This window comes from Elephas maximus, chromosome 4, assembly GCF_024166365.1.
Source record: "Elephas maximus indicus isolate mEleMax1 chromosome 4, mEleMax1 primary haplotype, whole genome shotgun sequence".
NCBI classification, from domain to species: Eukaryota; Metazoa; Chordata; class Mammalia; order Proboscidea; family Elephantidae; genus Elephas; species Elephas maximus.
The window spans coordinates 164,652,809-164,673,555 of NC_064822.1; the positions used below are offsets into that span (position 1 = coordinate 164,652,809).

At 40.2% G+C, this 20,747-nt stretch overlaps 1 protein-coding gene across 2 annotated transcripts in view; it reads left to right on the plus strand.

Moving 5' to 3' along the window:
* Positions 1–14,189, plus strand: part of APAF1 (apoptotic peptidase activating factor 1) — an 86,807-nt gene extending 72,618 nt beyond the window's left edge. For both annotated transcript variants that reach the window (XM_049884127.1, XM_049884128.1), the window contains 5 exons: positions 2,783–2,902; positions 3,221–3,346; positions 5,602–5,727; positions 7,800–7,934; positions 11,824–14,189. In XM_049884127.1, coding sequence (XP_049740084.1) covers positions 2,783–2,902; positions 3,221–3,346; positions 5,602–5,727; positions 7,800–7,934; positions 11,824–11,970 — 654 coding nt within the window. In that variant the 3' untranslated portion in view covers positions 11,971–14,189. The remainder of the gene's footprint in view (positions 1–2,782; positions 2,903–3,220; positions 3,347–5,601; positions 5,728–7,799; positions 7,935–11,823) is intronic.
* The last annotated feature ends 6,558 nt before the right edge of the window (positions 14,190–20,747 follow it).

The following is a 20,747-nucleotide window of genomic DNA, read 5'->3' on the forward strand; positions in this document are numbered from 1 at the left end:
CATTTAAAATGTTTTATTGAGTATATAGTCTTATAACAATACCCTTAGTAGGTATGTTCAAGAAGTGACTGGTTGGGTTTTTGTTTTAGTTTTTAATGTTCAAGTAAATGATTAAATAGATGTTTGTTGTAATCATCTTTGTATTCCCAGTGCCTGGAATATAGAGGGGGTTCAGTAAGTCTTTGCTGAACTGAACTAAAGTTATTGCCAAAATTTGAAAAATCAGATGACCTGATTATGGCACCTAGAGTTGTAAAAATTGAGATCTGTCACAGTAAATTTTGATTTTTTACCTTGAGGTAAATAAAACCCAAGTAGTAGCCAAGTAGTTCACCTGGGTCAGTGTATAATAACGTATTGGTTCTTAAAACTATAAGAAAATTCCTTAGCATTTTTATAATTTAATTATTTATATAGGGTCGCTATGAGTTGGAATTGACTCAATGGCAATGTGTATAGCCCCCCAAAAAAAACTACAGTGGATAACATTGCAAAATGATAATTGATGGTAGAGACATCCCCAAACTCAGCTTTGGACTAAAGCATTGGACTAAAGCCGGTAGAAGTTTAGCCATATATTTCTCAAGGTGATTCAATTAGCATGGTAGTTTGAGTCAAACAAAAAGAAATACTCCTGTCATCACTGTCTTAATCAGAAAGCTTCTGTAACAAAAGCTGCTGAGGCTATTCTTTTCTCTCTTTAGTGATTGTCAAATTCTTTGTTATATCTGCTCAGGAAGCCTCTCTGACTTTCTGCTATGTGGAGGGCAGCAGTAAGAACCTAAGTCAGGAATGAACATTGAATCAGGCATAGCTTGGATTGGCATCGACTGTCAATCAGGAGGAGCTGTTAATGGTAGCCACTCATCTTCTAGTCCGGTAAAGCCCAGAAAGGGGAAAGAGGGAGCTAGAAAGTTCCTAGTGGAAATGGTCTAGAGTATTTTATGTTTAGCCACACAGGGTGTCCTTCCTTTCTGGTATGATTTGGGGCGCCAGAAAAGCCTGTTTCTTACCTCTTCCCCAGCATATCTCATTGGGTTCTTAATTTATTCTCTTTAGAATTTCTTTCACTTCCAGCTCTTCTTCTAAGACCCCTTGCTTCTGTGATATCCTGCTACTGTGAATGAGCACTCTGAGACAGAAGATAGGGAGAGATCTGAGAGCCAGAGCTTAGTGGGGAGGATGGAATCTAAATGTGGAAGATAAAGGAGTGAAGAAAGGGGAATAAGATAGGTGTCATTTCTTTTACAATTTTGCCTGAGCCTAATGGGAAGAGGCTTAAAGATGTTTCTATTGTTTAACCTTCGTCAGTCAAAAACTAGGTCCAGAATGTTACTAATGTGTATACCAGTGGTGGTAGCAGATTTTCTTCATCTTTTTATTCCTCATGTTAAAAAAATAGAAGCCTGCCTGGTTGACCACAGCTCAGAAGTTGAGCTTCATGGAACTTTCTGGGCTGTTTCTTCAGATACCTTTTTCCTACTGTTCCGCCTTGTATATCCTTTGCTTAACCCAGGTTGAACTATGAGCAGATTCCTATAATCTTTTCATGTTTTCCTCCTCTTGTGCTTTAACCCAAGCATTCAGGGAATGAATTGTCTTTGAAATGCCCTTCTCTAAGCAGTTTCTGACTCATACTTCCAACCCATTTCTCACGCTTACTTTGCATGCACTGTCTCCACCAACTCTTCTCTAAGGAATTGCTTTTTTGAGCTTCGCTGAACTTTTATCTCTATTGTTGTATCTTCTATTGTAGGGTCGTTATTTATTTTAATGTCTCATTTCCTCTGCTAGACTCTTAGGTTTCTTGATGCTAGATCCTTGCTGAATTCATATTTGCCTCACATGTAGGTGCTAAATAAACATTTGTTAAATTAATTTGAAGCCAAGAATTCCCTGGTGGCGCAGTAATTAAGAGTTCTGTGCTAACCAAAGGTCAGCAGTTTGAATCCACCAGCTGCTTCTTGGAAACCCTATGGGTGAGTTCTGCTCCGTCTTCTAGAGTCGCTATGAACCAGAATCAACTTGATGGCAACGGGTTTGGGTCTTTTTTTGGGGGGGGAGGGGTTGGTTTTAAATGCAGCCTCTTTGATTTAGTGATTAAGAGGTGTTCTTGACATGGCATAGAAATAAATTCCTGTTCTGTTCCTCTCTGTACCTCAGATACACTTGTATGCTTATTTTGTGTCAGTAACTGATGTTATTTTACTTCCTCTCTTCCTGTCATTCCTGAGGAGTTCATCCTGGACTTCAGTGTGCAAAATAATGCACTATAATTCCTATGTAATTTTGAGGACTGCTTTAGGAAATAGCCAAGATCTCTGAAGCTCAGAAATTCTATGACCTGGTGTGAAGCTGCTTTGGTCAGCTGAGCTTCCTGGATAATATGGCTGGCTTCACTGGAGCCAGGATCCACAGACTTGCCTAGCTTGTGAGGTTCAGAAATCTGTGAATACGTAATTGGTATCATTTTCTGTAGAAGATTTAATCAGATGGTGAGTTCACTGGCATATTATATCTTTTCTCTGTCTTCTGGTATAACTAACTTTCCTCTAGGCAACTGAAGAAAACAAATTTTACTTAGGAGGAAAAGTATTTTGTTTTGCCGTAATCAAGTTAATTATCACCAGCTTTTCTCTTCTCTCTCTGTAAAATGGGAACTCCATATACTTCTTGTTTTACTGAGATCGCATGAGGGTGAGAGACTTTAGATGAGAAAGAGTACATTCCTCCATTCCTCCAGTAGATACTGTAATAACAGACTTCTTTCTTTGATATTCAGGTATGGAATTGGCGGTCAGAGGAATATGTCTTTCTGCAAGCCCATCAGGAAACAGTGAAAGACTTCAGGCTCTTGAAAAATTCAAGACTGCTTTCTTGGTCATTTGATGGAACAGTGAAGGTAGTTTGAAGCATTGGTTTGGTTTTTAAAAAAAGTTTTCTAATAATGATTGTATTGTGACAGCCCAAAACAGATAGGTGTTAAGCAACCACTTACATTTTTTAATTTTTATTTTTTCATGCCTGTTTTCTGTTTACTGCGGTCACCTACATCTGCTGTATGTTTATGAGCATTTATTTATGCTAAAGGACACTTCAAGCAAAGAGGTCAGAAAAACCAGTGTGCAAAAGTTCTTGTTTTATAGACCTATCTTGTAGCTGATCATGCTCACTAATGTAAATGTTCTTACAAGTATCAAATTCGAGGCTTTTTTTTAAGGTGTGGAATATTATTACTGGAAGAATAGAAAAAGACTTTGTCTGTCACCAGGATACAGTACTTTCTTGTGATATTTCTCCTGATGCTACCAAGTTTTCATCTACCTCTGCTGACAAGACTGCAAAGGTAGGTTGATCATTTGAAATGTGCATGGATAAAACTTTGGTAGCAGTTATGTATTATAGGTCCAAATAATGTATAAAACAGGACAGACAGTTTGTGTCTACATGTCCATGTCCTGTTCTGTGAGCTTTTGGAGGATGCCTTTGGTGTTTAGTAGGCGTCCAATAGATTGAATGAATGACATTGAGGACTCCTGGTTTCTACTTTACTGATTTCTTTAATCTAATGCAATATCTACTTCATACTATAAAGGCAATAAAAATCATTGAAAAGGTTCTACTTTTAATTATACACTCACAATAAATTCTTATATGATTGATACACATTGATGTTTCTGAAAATCACATTCCAGTGAAATGATGCTGCTTGGTATTGTGAGGTTCGGAAATCTGTGACTACATATTTGGGATAATTTTCTCTGGAAAATTTAATCAGATGGTGAGCTCTGAGTATTTCGTTCTCTTCTTTTTTCTCTGTTTCTTTTAATGGTATCACTATCTACTCATCTTTCCGAACTACAAACCTTGGAGGTATCAGGGGCTCCGTCCTGTCTCTCGTGCCCTGTTGATTATTCTTCAGTGTCTCTTAACTTGTCTTTTCCTCCCTCTTCTCTGGTGGACTCTCTCCTCACATCCTCTCTCCCACTAGTCTGTGCGTCTTCCAGTGTATCTTCTATACAGCTGCCTGAGTCTTTGGCTGAAACACCTCTGTTACCTGAAGGTTTATAACCCAAACTCCTTAGGCCATTAGCATCTGTTTGTGCTACATTGTTCCCTCTCTGTGGGGCTACTTCCTGTCTCTGTCTTTTTGTGCATGCGGTTAACTTTAGTTAGACAAAACTTTCTACTCCTTTCTTACCTCAAAGAATTATGGCTCATTCTTTCAGACCTGGATCTGACGTCAGCTCTGCTGTCATTAAAGCCTTCCTGACCCTCACGTAGGGTTAACTCCTCTACCTTCAGTGCTGCCATTACATTTTATTCATGTTTGTTTACACATTTACTTTGCACAACTGCTCACTTTTTTGTTCACAGGCCTATCTGTCTGATTAAATTATAAAGTTTTCAAGGACAGGGATTGTATCTAGTTCATCTTTGTACCACCAGCTCCTACCTCAGTGTCTGGTACATGGTGGTTTTCAGTATATGCTAGTTAAATGGTGATGATGGAACGAGAAGGGAGAATATTGGAAGGCAAAGAACAGCATGTGACCACCAAGACAATAGGATAAGAGTGACTAACCTTTAAAGAACACATGCCATGTGCTAAGCCCTGTGCTAGGAATTTCCCTCTCTGCAGTCTCATTTCATCTCCACACCATAGGTACTATTGTCCCCATTTTACAGATGCAGAAACTGAAGCTGGGAAAGGTTAGGTGAGTTGTCGCAGGTCACAAGGAGCTAGTAAGTAGTCCATCTGGGACTCTCATACTCAGGTCTGCTTCACTCCACAGACCTCTCCTAACTGATTTGCTCTTCCTTCCAATAACTTACTTCTTTAATAAAGTTAAGGAAGCTGTGACTTTGACCCTGGAACTGAAGTTGTCTTAGTCATCTAGTGCTGCCATAACAGAAATACCGCAACTGGATGGCTTTAACAAAGAGAAATTTATTTTTTCACAGTCTAGTAGGTTACAAATCCAAATTCAGGGTGTCGGCTCCAGGGCAAGGCTTTCTGCGTCAGCTCCGGAGGAAGGTCCTTGTCCTAAGTCTTCCCCTGCTTGAGGAGCTTCTCAGGCATAGGGACCCGGTGTCCAACGGAGGCACTCTGCTCCTGGTGCTGCTTTCTTGGTGGTATGAGGTCCCCATCTCTCTGCTTCCCTTTCCTTTTATCTCTTGAGAGATAAAAGGTGGTGCAGGCCACACCCCAGGGAAACTCTCTTTACGTTGGATCAGGGATGTGACCTGAGTAAGAGTGGTGTTACAATGCCACTGTAATCCTTTTCAACATAATATTACAATCACAAAATGGAGGACAACCAGAGAATACTGGGAATTATGGCCCAGCCAAATTGATAGACATATTTTTTGGGGGGACACTATTCAATCCATGACAGAAGTTAACTTGAATAATTGAAGGGAAACCAGAAAAATAAGGTTTCAAGTTGAAAGTTGAACAGTATCATGAGAGCCTATGAACTGTCAGACGTTAGGACTCCTAGGCGATTGAATATATGGCCAAACAGCACTGGAAGCAGAGTTTGCTGATGTTTTTTGTAGTGCATTTACTATTTCTAAACATCCCGAATTGCCTTTCAGATCTGGAATTTTGACCTCCTTTTCCCTCTTCATGAATTGAGTGGCCACACAGGCTGTGTGCGCTGCTCTGTCTTCTCTGTGGACAGTACCCTGCTGGCGACTGGAGATGACAACGGAGAAATCAGGGTAGGGTGTTTGCTGACCTGAAAACACTGCTCTCCCTGTGGCTTGGGCTAGCAGCCCTCTTCATGACGTTGGGGATCTTTGTTAATGTGACAGGGAAGCACAGTCCCTGGGGTTTTGGCTGAATAAAGCATGCTTTGTTTTGTTTCTCGAAGGACTCTGTACATTTTATTCATAGCTGCATTCTACTGCAGGAAGAATTCATTTTAGAGTTAGTAGAGTTAGAGTGAACTATTTCCTATATATGTGAAGAGGCAAATGCCCTACTTATTCACAGTTGGTTCTCTGTGTTAGCTTGAGAATGATTCATCTGAATTCTTGGACTTGGACCAAAGGTTGTTTTTAGTGGCAGAATTTGAGGAAAATAATTTGTAAATCATTACCTAGGTTATAAGTGAAAGGTGAATTCTCCTGTTTTCAGTGCTAAAGGGAAAGATCTTTTCAGCACTATACCCATTAGGTAGTCGATGTTTACAGTGTGGCTTATTGCAGCTCCCACTGGACTGTCTGCCTTTGTTCAACAGTCCAGAGACTCACATCTCTGTCACTGGGCAAGCATTCAAGGTCTCCTTACTGAGGTGGAGTCTGTGTGATATGTCAGTTTTTATTACCCTGCAGTGCTTAAGATATACATAACAGCCATGCCAATTTTATTTAGAAAATGTCTTTTGGAAGAGACATGCTAATGCAATAGAATGCTGTTCTTTTTGTGTCTCTTTCAAAGATGGAAATATAGTGTGATAGGGAAAGTACCGCATGCTGATGCATCAGAAATCATGGAAAAGCAGTTGGCTTGGCTGTGTTTGGCAGGTGGTGGGAAAAGTTTGGGCTTTGGTAACCAGTATATATGAGAAGAGTTTTTTTTTCTTCTTAATTTTTTCCACAAATGAAGGTTTAAAACCCAAGAAATAGGTATATAATGCAGAAGACTGGGACACTGCAGTGTATAGGAATGGAGGAGTTATCAGATAGGCTTTCCAGGAAAATTAAGATTCTCTTGCTTGAGGATCAAGTAGCCAACTGTCTCTATACCAGTCACATAAATGCCATGTCAGCAGAAGTGGCAGAGCTGCTTTGGGAGCATTAATTTTGCTCTGAGTTTCTCATCTTTCCTGGTTATGAGGCAGTGTTTCATTTTTCAGGAACCCCTGTTGAAAAAGCTGTCTCTCTTAAAATTTGGAATGTTATTTAAAAAATTTTCCTCAGTGCATTTAAAAAATATTTTTTGTTTTGTTTTTATTCCTGATTATTTATCATGTAGGAAAGCTGGCTATCTTATTGAAATCTTTCTAATGAGTTTTTCCATTTGGCTCTCTTGAATTTTTTAGGGGGACATTTGCAAATGATGACTTTGACTTTTTCTTTTGCTGTTTATGTCTCCGTTTCTTATTCTGATGTGCATGACTTTGAAAAATTCGAGTATTACACTCATATGACATGTCATTAGAGCCTTACAGGAATTTCTTGTGTTTAAAATACATATGATTTAGATGTTTGAATGGAATCTGTCAACATTCTTGGTGTTACCTCCTGGACCGGAATTCTTTTTTTAAGGTAGCTTGTTATTTTTTGCGTAGTCCTGGCTCCTCTCGTTCTCTTCTTATTAAATGGAAAAGGTCATAGAATTCTAATCAATTGCTGTAGTCCTCTTGTTTTATTTTTTGGAATATAGTTAATGACAAATATTGTGTGTAATTAGTATTTAGTATAGTTTTTTTTTTTTTTAATTGGAAAGGAGAGAATGCAGTCTAAAAAAATTCTTAAAGCATCTCGGAATTGTAATTACTATATATTTAAGCAAGTTTTCTAAGTATGTTCCAGATTAACCCAAAAAACCCACTGCCGTCGAGTCGATTCTGACTCATAGTGACCCTATAGGACAGAGTAGAACTGCCCCATAGAGTTTCCAAGGAGCTCCTGGTGGATTCGAACTGCCAACCTTTTGGTTAGCAGCCACAGCACTTAACCTCTACGCCACCAGGGTTTCCTATGTTACAGATTATAGATGTATATTTTAAAAGTGGAGGCAGCTTCTGGGTAACGTTGTTAATGAATCGCATATCATGTTTATGTAGATATGGAATGTCTCAAACGGTGAGCTTCTTGGTTTGTGTTCGGTAGAAGGAGCTGCTACCCACGGAGGCTGGGTGACCGACCTTTGCTTTTCTCCAGATAGCAAAATGCTTGTCTCCTCTGGGGCATATCTTAAGGTAAGAGTTCCTTAATGACTTGTGTAAGCAGAGAACAGCCTATAGCCCTCTTTCCAAGCTGTCCTCACTTCCTGTATCTCAGTGAGTCCTTATACAGCCTAGGGGAGTAGAAGGCCAGTTCCTGTCATCCCCATTTTGCAGTGATGAGACTGGGTCTGCAAGGCTAATTTCCTCAGACTCTTGGAAGTTTTGGTGACAGTTAGGGATGTTCTCAGTCTAGAGCTGTCATATTGCCCCATACGGAATCTTAGATGATTAGAATGACTAGCAAGTAGGGTATTTAACTTTGTTTTATTTTTCATTTCCCTCATTACGCTTTTGATTGAAAGTCTTTTAAAAAATGTATTTGTAATTTTTATTTTCCTTTAGCAATAATAATAATAGCAGCAGCAGCAGCAGCGTGTTGGTTTATAGTGTACAAAATGCTTTACTTACATCATTTCAGGTCCTCACAACTTTGTGAGGCTTAAATTTTCCTTGGTTTGTAGATGAGGAAACTGATTTTCATGAAGGTTATGACTTTCCTAAAATTACATAGTAAGTAGAAGAGCTAAGACTGAAACCCAAGACTTCTCTTCACTCAGTTTTTTGTATCAAGTTTGTTTATGCAAATTTATTAGTGAATACTGAAGCCAATGCTTGAGTATGTCGTGGTTCTTCAATGTCATTTTTTTGGTGCTTCCATCTATTTATTCATCTCTTCTGTAAGAATGTGGTAAGTATCCACTTTGTGCTAAGACACCATGCTATGTGATACAATGTTTAAGATTTGGTTCTTGCCCTCAGGGGGCTTATAGTCTATGGGACAAGCAGACCTTAAACAAGTAAAGCCTCTAAAGTGTAGGAGGTGTTCTGGTACGCATTTACATGAAGATAGTGGAGGCACAAAGGAGAAGAGTGGTCTTTTCTACCTTTGGGGGTTAGCAGAGGCTCCACAGGGAGGAGCGATGCTTGAGGTGAGCCTTTTGAATGGTGGTTGACTTGTAAAAGGTAGAGGAGGTGATACTATATGTTGCATTGACCGCTTAGACATTTTAAAAGTCTTTTAAAATACTTCTCTAGTGAGATCTTAGGATGTTGTAATTTTTTTAAATAAAAAATAGTCAAGTGTAGGATATGTTTCTGATTAATCATGTAGCATAGTGTAGCTATTAAAAAATATTTGAATGAATTAAAGTTTTTGACTATATGAGACCCACGTAATTGCAATTTTACTAAACATAAAATCTAGCTTATAAAAAGATAAATTGGAAGGGAGTATTTAGCTTTATGAAAAGATGTGTTTTATGATCCCTTTACAAGGTTACATTGACAATACAACTCTGTTTACAAAATGTTGCATTAACTCACAGCTTTTTGGGGCACAACTTAGTTACTAGGGCATCCGGAGTAAGACATGATCACCACTTGTCTTCCTTTAACTTAAAGATAAACTGTAACTCTTAGTCTGCTAAGAGGATGGTGCTGAGAAGAGAGGCATTGCTATCTTTGTGTTGGAAGCTGGGAGTATTGAGTTGTATTGACTGCCGAAAAGCTTCCCAGCTTTGACACTGAGCTTCTAGACACCATGTCATTTGATTCTCTAGGCCCCATAGAATAAAAAACCAAAAACCAAACCCAGTGCCATCGAGTCGATTCCGACTCATAGCGACTCTATAGGACAGAGTAGAGCTGCCCCATAGAGTTTCCAAGGAGCGCCTGGCAGATTCGAACTGCCAACCGTTTGGTTAGCAGCCATAGCACTTAACAGCTACGCCCCATAGAATGCTATCACATAATCATGAATCTGGCTTACAAGATGTTATGAAGATCAGTGAGCAGATCTGCAGGGTTCTTGGAGAGCCTTGAAGTACATTAGCAGCAGAATAGATACCCCTACTGTAGAGGTGAAAGAATCTTTAGCCTGTATATTTGGTTTGTATATTTAAGTCACAGTCATGCTCCTTTTCCCTTCTGGGTTGATTACTAGCATGGGTAAACTGATTATGATATAGTCTTGCCTACATCTACCTAGTGTGTTAATGAGACTATCCACAAGCACAGAGCAAATTAATAGTAAAAAGGAACAGCTGCTGTAATGTCCAAGAAAATAGGCCTTTTGAGTCTGTTTACGCTGGACACCAAGCTGTATAAATTGAGTGTCAGTAAGACAGAGTAGATACCCAGTAGCTAAAATGCTCTTATTTCTCAAAGTTATTTCTATTTATAAGTTAAAAAATAATTCAGTTGTTTTTCTGTATTATGTCACAGAGCATGTGCTGTTAGAATGATAAGAAATTGACATTAATTCATACTCATGTGGGGAAAGGCTGATTTGAAATATGGACCACATGGAGAGAAATGCAGGTTTGCCATTACTTAGAGTACAACAGTCAGGGGACTGGGCTTTGGGGCAGAGTGCCTGAGTTCAAAGCCTAGCTCTGCCACTCATTAGCTTTGTGACCTTGCACAAGATTTTTTAACCTCTCTGTGCCTTGATTTTCTCATCTGTAAAATGCGTACAGTAGTAATACCTACTCCACAGGGTTAGGAGGATTAAGTGAGTTAATGCATTCATAGTATGTACACATAGTGGCACATGGTGTACTCTAAGTGTTAGCTGCTGTTTTATATTACTGTTTTTTAGTTCATATTCACACCCGTGGCTGGTGTTGTGTTTTCAAGTAGAGTGGTCTGTTCTAACAAACAGAGGGAAAGGTAGTGGGAGCACTGGATTAGGAAGTCAGAAACTATCCTGCCTCTGCTAGCGCCTCTGACTCTGCAAGCAGTGTTATCTTGGGTGACAAGGCCTTTCTTCTCTCTGAACCCCAGTTTCCTTATTTATAAAATGAGGTGGTTGGACCAGGTTATCTGTAAAGATCTTACTACTTCTGCCATTCGCCCCTAACAACTGAAAACTAACCAGTGTTCTTGAGTAGGTGGAATGTATCCTCTGCAGACTTCTTTACATTTTTAATTTACGAAGCAAAATTGTCAGTTCTGGAAAATCCCAAGTTAGTCCCTGCTGCTCTACTGAGGTTTACTCAAGTCCGTGGGGTACATTTTTACCAGTTACTATTACAAATAGTGCACGTGAATAGTCAACCCAGTCACATGTGCAAGAATGCTGGGGCACTGCCAGGGATTCAGAGGTTAGTGACACTATATTCGTAGTACTCTTGATGTACCTGAGCCTTGGTGTACCTGAAGCCTTTTTAAGATGTTTTCATGTGTATGGTCTCTTTTTGCCCTCATTTTAGCTGTGAGATACATAGGTAAACTTTATAATCTCCATTTGGTAACTGAATACATTATAATCTTGGCAAATTCAGTGATGGGGAGGAAAAAGGAAAGAGTTGGCCGGAAGTGCCTGCTGCATTTGAGGTGTTCAGTGTCTATTTAGCAAAGAAATTTGGTCATGGACTCTTGATTCACTCTTGGTAAAAGGGAAGATTCAGGAGAGACAAAATTCTTTGCTACAGCCCATATTACCGATAAGAGTCTGGGTGTCTAATAAAATATCACTCCATGTCTGCAAAGGGCCATTTTAGAGTGAAGAGAGGGATATTCTCTGTCCATCCCACTGAGGAGGTCGTGCAGACAGGAGAATTCAGTTCAGCCACTGGCCTAATGGACTTTGTGTAGCAGCTCTGACATAAGCTGCAGCTCTTCTCAAGCCTGCCTGTGGTAGTTAGGTGTAGGCAAAGCTGTGAGGCAGTTGCCGGGGTTAATTAGGGAAGGCTGACCAGGTCGATAATATTATATTGCAGCACAAAACCTGAGACTTTTTCCCTGCTGTTTCCTTAATTTTGGGATTGGGAAGTGATAGGGCAAAGGCTGTAGCCAGCACTGCAAATTGTCAGACAGTGTAATTATCAGTTTAATGATAATTTTATTTTTCTCTGAACAGTGGTGGAATGTTGTCACTGGGGAATCTTCACAGACCTTCTACACAAATGGAACCAATCTGAAGAAAATACACGTGTCCCCTGACTTCAAAACGTTTGTGACTGTTGATAATCTTGGTATTTTATATATTTTACAGATTTTAGAGTAAAAGAATTAAGCATTAACATAAGTTGGATTCTTTTAAATACGGAACGGGAAAGAAATTGTAACGAAACTCTGTTTCACCTTTTTATAAAGCTGTGAATGGTTTTGTAGTATGGCATTTATTATAAAAGTGTTTGTTGTTGGATGAATAACATTAATCTAGTTTTTCCCCGAATGAACACACCTTTAATCTTGTTTTTCATAATCATCATCTTTATTGTTAACAGTTTGTTCTTAAGGTACAAATGAAAATGTGAATATACATACCTTGTTATATTGTTTGTAAAATTCTTTCTTGATACATTCAAATTGGCTGACATAATTAATGAAGATAATTTGAAGGAAACCTGTATTTTAATACGATCATTATGCAGGCTGTGCCCCAGGGTAACAGCAGCCTGCTCTCAGAACCACACTCTCTCAAATACAATCTTGGAGCTGATTTGCACTCTTTAAATTTGCTTTAAACATATTGTGTCTGTGTGAACAGTCTGCATTTCCTTTAATTAACTCCATTAGTGAGTCTTGGATTTCAAAAGTTCTGTGAAGCAAAATTACTGTGCGTTGGAGACAGTAGATTTTATTGGTCTACTGTTTTGTCTCTGTAACTTATGGCAGCCACAGACTATAACTGGACTCAGTTTTTAGCATCTGAGTTGAGCATTACCCTGCCTCAGTTTTTGTGTATACTAGACTTCTTACCTGTCTGAACTTGACCATTCTTAATCCTCACTTTTTCTTCTTTTTTTAGCAATTGATCCACAGTTAAATGTTAGTAAATAAGAATAATTAGGGAGGGGCCAATTTTAATCTTAAATTTTAATAATAGGATTTTTTCTAAGAAATTTAAAATGGTAGTCTTTTTCTATTTTCTGTTTACTTTCAGATAAATGGCATCGCCAGTGCTATTCTCTTAGTGAATTTCAATAGAGAATTTTCTGTTGCTTTCTACGCAGTTTCAGAATAGGCACTGTGACTGTGGAAGATGTCAATTTTAGCTTTCCAATCTTCTGTCCAACCAACCTATTCTCCCTCTCTCCCTCCCTCCTCCTACCAGGGTCACTCAGGAAAGGTAGCTTTTACTAGGAAAGAAGTTCATCAGTATCAGTAACTAGCAATTTCTGACTGCCCGAATTAAGAACTTTAATTGAAGTTTAAACCTGAGCATTATCTCTGAAATATTAAGGGAAATGGAGATAAATTAATAAAAAATGTGGTTGCCATATAACAAAAGTAACCAAAACTCAAAAGTTTTTTGTTTCTGCTCTGCCACAGGAACTAAATCAAATTGGTATTAATATTAATAGTACGTCAGCAATGAGCCTGTTTCTGTTGTTGGTGCATATTAGTAGATGGGGGCATGAATGGGATATGAATATGACCACTCAGATATATTTTAGATTAGATAGGTCTGCTTATCATTTGAGGGAACCTTAAATAGAGTGAATAATTTTTCACATTGCTGAGGTTTTTTTTTTTTTTTTTTTTAATTAGTTTACAGGCTTACTGTGATTTAAGCAAATATGTGAAAATTTTAATTTTATAAAAAGGAATTTCTGTAAATGATATATTCTGCTTAGAGTATCTAAATCATGATTTGGATGCAGTGTTCAGGAACTCATTGCATATATAGCTCAGAGTTTAAAATATTAACTATTGGAATTAAAAACCTCTAGACTTCTAGCAAAGATTGTTACTTACAGGACTAAGGTGTGTGTGACCCAAGCCATGGTATATTCAGTCTCCTCTTTTGCATGCAAAAGCCGGAAAATGAATAAGAAAGGCCAAAGAAAAATGGATGCATTTGAATTATGGTGTTGGCAAAGACTATTGAATACACCACGGACTGCCAAGGAATGAACAAATCTGTCTTGGAAGATGTACAGCCAGAATGCTACTTAGAAGCAAGGTGGCAAGACTTTGTCTCACATGTTTTAAACATGTTATCAGGAGGGACCAGTCCCTGGAGAAGGACATCATGCTTGGTAAAGTAGAGGGTCAGCAAAAAAGAGGAAGACCCTCAGTGAGATGAATTGACACAGTGGCTGCAACATTGGGCTCAGATATAGCAACGATTGTGAGGATGGCACAGGACCAAGCAGTGTATCATTCTTTTGTACGTAGGGTCGCTGTGAACTGTAACTGAGTCAGTGATACCTAACAGACATACACACACACACACAGAGTTAAAGTATAACAATAATCATTAGCTTTTAAAAAGACTTGATTGGCCCTTGTCTTAAAAGAAATTAAAAAGAAAAATGAGGTACCATAAGGTAAGAAGAGAAGCTAAGTACAAAACAGCTGTAGATTTCACGGCAGCTCATGGAGTTAGTCAAGAGGAGAATTTGGTTTGTAGTTGGCAGATGAACACTGTCGAGCATTTTCCCCTGCTTCATTTTTTTGCATTGGAAATACCATTGAACTTTGTATATATAAAGATTTTTTACATTGTGTCTTGTTCATTTCGAAAACCATCGGTTTTATATTTTTGATATTGTCTACATGATTTTTTTTGTCTTGGTATACATTTTGAATGCATTTAAAAATGTTTACAAAAATAAAATTTCTCAAATCTTTTTGAAAAACTTTCAAATTGTTTCAGACTTCTTGTCATTTACCTGTTGATTAGAAGACTAACGTGAAAGATTCTTCAAACTAAAGCCATCAGCCGTTCCACCAGTGCTTTATCAGCTGTGTGTAAATTCAGTCCTATCAGAATTTTCTGAGTGTCTCCTCGGTGTGTTTCTGTGATGATTATTGCTTGGTGTGGTTGGCCTGGAGAAGATCCTGTAAAAAAGAGAATTCACTTATTCATTCACTCATTTTTAAAATTCATTCATTCAGCACATTCATTGAGATTTACTGTGTGTCCAACATCGTTCTAGGTTTTGGGGATATAGCAGTGAACAACCCTCTTGGGGCTACGGGGTGCAGATAATAAATACATAAATTCTGTAGTGTATTAGGTGGTCTGTTTAAACAGGGGACAGGGTTGTAGTTTTAGATGGAGTGGCTCATTGAGAAGGTGGCATTGGAGTAAAGACTTGATAGAGGTGAGGGATGAGCCATACATGTATCTGGAGAGCATTCTGAGCCGAGGGTACAGCAAGCAGGCTGGGGTGGCTAGAGAAGCATGAGTGAAGGAAGTATAATAGAAGATGAGGGCAGAGGGGAATCAGAGCCAGCACTTGGGAGGGCCTCTTCAGCCATTGTGAGGATACTGGTTTTTACTCTGAGGTGGGAGCCAGTGGAGGTATTTGAGCAAAGGAGTGACCTGACTTAGATTTAATTTAATCACTCTGGCAATGGGAATCAGTTGAGAATCAACTGAAAGGGGGATAGTTATGGATGGAAGCAGGGAGACCAGTGTGAAGCTTTGGCGGTAATGTGGGTAAGAATGAAGGTGGGCCAGGCTAGGGTGGCAGCAGTAGAGATGGTGACATGTTGGCTATTTTGAAGAGAGTCAGTAGGATTTGCTGATGAAGTGTATGAGAGAGACAAGTAAAGAATGGTGCCAAAGTTTTGGTGTGAGCAACTGGAAGAATAGAGTTGTCCTTAACTAAGATGAAGAAGTCTATTAAAGTAGTAGGTTTGAAAGGGAAGACCAGGAGCTTAGTTTTGGACATACTAAGTTCAAGATGCCTATTAAACATCCAAGTGGAGATGTTGAGTAGATTCTTGGACAAAAGGATATGGAGTTCATGGGAGAAGTCCATGCCAGAGATATAAATTTTAGTCATCCATGAATTTAAAGCCAAGGGATTAGATGAAAGCAAAGAAATGAGTGTAGAAAAGATAGGAGACCCCAAGTCCGAGTCCAGGGCAGTATGGTTTTGCAAGATGAAGCCAGCCCAGGAGACTAAGGACCAGCAAAGACTAGAAATTGCAATGCAGTGTGCTAAGTGTAGTGAGTGCAGTGAGCATGGGTTCCTTAACTCAAGATGATCATGGGCAAATTCCTTTATTAGTTTGTTCATTGAACCATCTATCCTGTATGTCTTGAACGCCTACTATGTGCCGGGCACTGTTTCAAGGAGCAGACAATAAATGTTTTAGTTGTTGGGGGAGGTTGGGATCAACAGACAGCAAGCAAACAAGAAAATATCAGCAGTTTCCTTATCTATAAAATGAGTTTCAGTTCCTCTCAGGATCGTCATAAGGATTTAATAAGATAATGCTTATGAAGTACGTAATCTCAGTGCTTGCACCAAGAAAGTGCTCAATAGACATTTCTTGGTATTACTTCATAATAATAATTAGGACCATCATTCCCTTCTTGGGCCTCCGTCATCTTAGCCTGACAACAGTTCTCCTGCTGCCATCTCTGCCACCAGTCATGTCCCTTCGCCAAGTTATTTTGTACAGCATGATCTTCCCAAAGTGCCAATCTTAATCATGTCACTGTGCTTAAAACCCAGAATCTGCTGTGTGCTCTCTTGATTTTGTGGCTTTATATATGCTGTTTGCTGCTTCCTCTTCTGTATACTGTCCCTTCCTCCCTTCCACCCTCCAAAGCTGCTTTTCTCATTGATCCTCATCTTTCATGTATTTGTTGAGATGGCCCTTCTGAAGATCTGCCCTGACTCCTGCCATAGCACCTTCTCTGCCATGGCTTTCATTGCCCTGTATGGTAGTTCCTTTTTACTGATTGGGGCCCTGCATTAGATCATAAGGTCTCTGAAAGCTGGGTCTGTATCTTTTAATATCAGAGGCTATCAAACCAACCAACCAGGCAGTTGCCATTGAGTTGATTCTGATATAAGCCTCAATAAATATTTGAAATTCCCATATGCCTATGTGCCCATAATAGTGTTCTCCCCTCTCAATGATATCATGACTGTCAAATTACGATGTAGCATATCACCAGCATCTTCTTTATCTTTGCATTTTGATGTGGCATTTTATTATGATGCATCGCTGTTGTTAGGTGCCATCGATTTCAACTTTCAGTGACTCCATGTGACAGCGCAGAACTCCCTTAAAGAGTTTTCTAAGCTGTAATCTTTACTAGAGCAGATCACCAGGTCTTTCTCCCACAGAGCCACAGGGTGGGTTCGAACCACCGGTCTTCGAGTTAGCAGCCAAAGGCTTAATCACTGTGCTACCAGGAGTCCTTGATGCATCACTAGGGGAGAGTAAAACTTTACATGGATAAAAAAGGGTTGCTACCAAATTACATGAAACGAATAAACATATTCCTACGTCAGCAAGCATGGCAATCCGTTATTCAACAAATGTTTTATAATTACAGACCTTTAGAGAAGGAGAAAATGATTTTCTAATAATTCTTAGTCTCTAAAGATTGTCATTGGAATAGACATCTTGTTCATAAGCCCTCCTCTTATGAGTATGGATATACTATAGTTATTAAAATGACTGAATTAGAAAATAAGCAACTACTGGGCCCTGAGTTTAATGCTAGAAGAATTGCTGAGTATGTTCACGTGGACGGGGCAGAAGTTGGTTAAAGTATAGGACTCACATCAGAGACCAGGCCTTTGAGGTCATTTGACATCAATGGCAACTTGTTCCCAAGTCAGATGATGTGAGAAGACTAGAGCTTGGGAAATTTTCATTTCAATTATGATTGAGGAAAATGAGCCGCTGGTGTTCACTGTAAATTCATTTATGAGGTCAGGCCCTCAGAATTGGGAATACCGCTTATCACATAGAAGTGAATAGAAAATCTGCCTCTGTAATTGACCATCACCCAGGGCTATAACAGGTAACTAGAGAGAGAATTCCAGGCCTGAGTTTGGGTCTGGTGGTTCTAAGCAACTGATCAAACTGGAGAATACCCAGCAGGCAAGCGAAGTCTCCTGCTTTGTACCAAGGTGGCTGTTCTGAGGAGCTGACACCAACGTTCACAGTCATTCATTTATTTATTGCTTATCCACTGTAGGTGCTGCCCAACCTTCGTTCTCTCCTCACGGTAGTTGAGTGGATTTGCAGACTATGCATCCCCAGTTTCTAGAGGAAGAACTAAACCCCAGGCAGCTAATCAGTGACAAAGCCAGCGTTGAAACCCAAATATGATTTTCTTTTTTATAGAAAGGCCGAGACCCAACTGGGCTACAAGGCCAGACTGTCAGTTACAGTTGGAAGTGGAATTCCGTTTGAGTGGCAGGTGAACACCAGCCTAGGGATCACAGGCTTGGGTTTTGGTACTCAGGGAAGATCATCTGTTGGCTTGTGTGATGATTTTGGAGATGTATTTTTAAATTTCTGATTCATATTCAATTGGCAGTGACTCTAAACCCTTTGCTTTTGGTTTATTTGCCTCACCCTCTGTCAAGTAACTTTCTGAGGAGGAAGGAAGGGGAAGTGCTATTTTTTGGGAGCATTTTATGTGCCAGGTCTTTATTGAACGCTCACAACAGGGCTTGAAGCTGTTATCTCTTATTATATGGATGTGGAAACAGAGAAAGGTTAATTTGCCAGGGCCCCACAGCCAGGAAGTAGTGGAGTGTGGGTTTTGGTCCAAGGCAGACTCCACTGCCTGTACCTCCTCACCAAAACGTGGCTGGAGGATCCCAGGAACACTATTTCAGTTAGGCATTAAATTCATTATTCATTCCATTCATTTACCCTGTGCATCATGATTGATGATTGGGTGCTGAGCTCTCAGAGAAGACAACAGATATGGTCTGTGCTCCTGAGGAGCTTCTACTTTTAGTTGTCAAAACATTCCAGGGGGTTGTCGATAGATGATTAACCCAGCTCTGTGGCTGTAGAGATTGCTCTTTGAAAAAAAAAGGGGGGGGGGGGGGGCGGACATTGTGATAGGAACCAAAGGACAGCAGAGACTGGGTGTCACTTTGGATTTGTTAGCACTTGGCCACTGGTCTCAGCTTACTGTCTTCTGGCTCTGATGGCTGATATCTGAACGATTCTCATGATTCAAGCATTGAGCAGGGCCATCAGTCCTACTGTTGCCTCCTTGATGGAGAAACTTGTTTCTACTTTGAAACCCTTTGTTCATTTCAAATTAGAGTTAGGCCTGGGGTTAGCAGATCCGAGTGCTGCTTCTGCCATCTTGAGTTCATTTCCCTCTTTCTCCTTTTTCTCCCATTTGAAAAGTTGCAAGCTCTCAGAGCCTCAGTTTCCTCATTTGTCAAACAGGAAACACAACATCTAATGTGTAGGCTTAGAAACATATTCAAGCATCTGATGCAGGTTTTAATAAATGGCATAATTATTTTTTGTCCTAGTCACAAACCTCTGTTTCTGTGCCACGTGAGTTTCCATGGTTTACCAAATGGGAACCTGCTGCTTCAGCTCCATGGAACACAGTTTTCTCCAGACATCATCCTGCCCCCGCCTCCTCCTCCTTCTTCTCCTCTGGGCTGTTAGCTCTCAACGGACAGACCTCCCCTAGCAGGAAAGTTGTCATCTGCTTTTGTCTTGAGCCGGCCTAGCTTTATTCTTTTCGGACTGTGCACGCGCCCATCGAGTGGTGGGGAGGACTGGCATGAAGGAGTGGAGAGACCTTAGGCTCGCTGCTTGGGCCAATGGCTTGGGGGTGTGGCAGCAACTGTGGGCTTTGGCTGCACTGACTTTCCAGCTGTGTGGCCTTCAGCACATAATATCATCAAGGATCAACTTCCTAGGGAGCCTTTCATGTAAGGAACTTTGTGGGCTTCCCAATTTCTCAGAGGATTCATAAGGACTGATAGGAGATCCTGGTGGCTTAGTGGTTAAGAGCTACGGCTGCTAACTAAAAGGTCGGCAGTTCGAATCCACTAGGTGCTCCTTGGAAACCCTATGGGGCAGTTCTGCTCTGTCCTATTGGGTCACTAGGAGTTGGAATCGACTCGATGGCAACAGGTTTTGGATAAGAGGGATGGTTCTTCAACTTTGTACCTAGAATCAAAACTCATTGCCATTTAGTCGATTCCAACTCCTAGTGACCCTACAGGACAGAGTAGAACTGCCTCATAGAGTTTCCAAGGCTGTACATTTTTATGGAAGCAGACTGCCACATTTCTCTCTTGCGGAGCGGCTGGTGGGTTTGAACCACCAACCTTTCAAGTGCTTAACCACTGTGCCACCATGACTCCTTGTACCTAGAATTATCTGGTTTCAAATTCCAAAGCCCAGGCCTCACCCCAGACACATTAATTCGCAATCACTGGAGATGTTCCCCGGTGGTTCTAGTTTGTAGCCAAGGCTGAGAACCAGCACCCTCTGCTTCTGTTCTTGATGCCCGACCACGCCATTCATTGCCAGTCCCGCTCCTGCACCCCAGCCAACTGCACCCACGATGTCTGGATATGCATCATGCTCCTTTACACCTGCTCTGCTCAGGAGTGTTGCTTGGTACACAGGTGTTTGGTGTGCACATTAACATAACTGCGGGGGATCCTCTTGGATTTGGTGGCTAATTTATAGAGTGACTCTGCCAGGGTGATCATCAGTTCCTCCTGCAGTCACTGCTTTCTCTATCCAAGTGTCTCACCTGTGTGTGCTTGCTTTTGCCTTTTACCCAGGGCTGTAATGAACCCCATTGTGGCAGACACTGCTAGTGGCTTCCCCAATATCCAATCTTCCCCTTTTCCTCACTATAACAATCCCTATACTGTTGAAGGCTGTTTTGTGCTCAGCTACAAGTAACAATAACAACAACGACAGCTATAGTTTCCAGCTTCCTAGGGGTGGCCAATGAGATGGAAGTCATGAAGTGAAGGTTTTATGAAAGCTCTTAAAAAGTTGCTTACTCAGTTGTGAGGCAGGAGCCCTTTGGTCCATCCCATCCTTTCTCTTTTTTTCCTGCCTGGA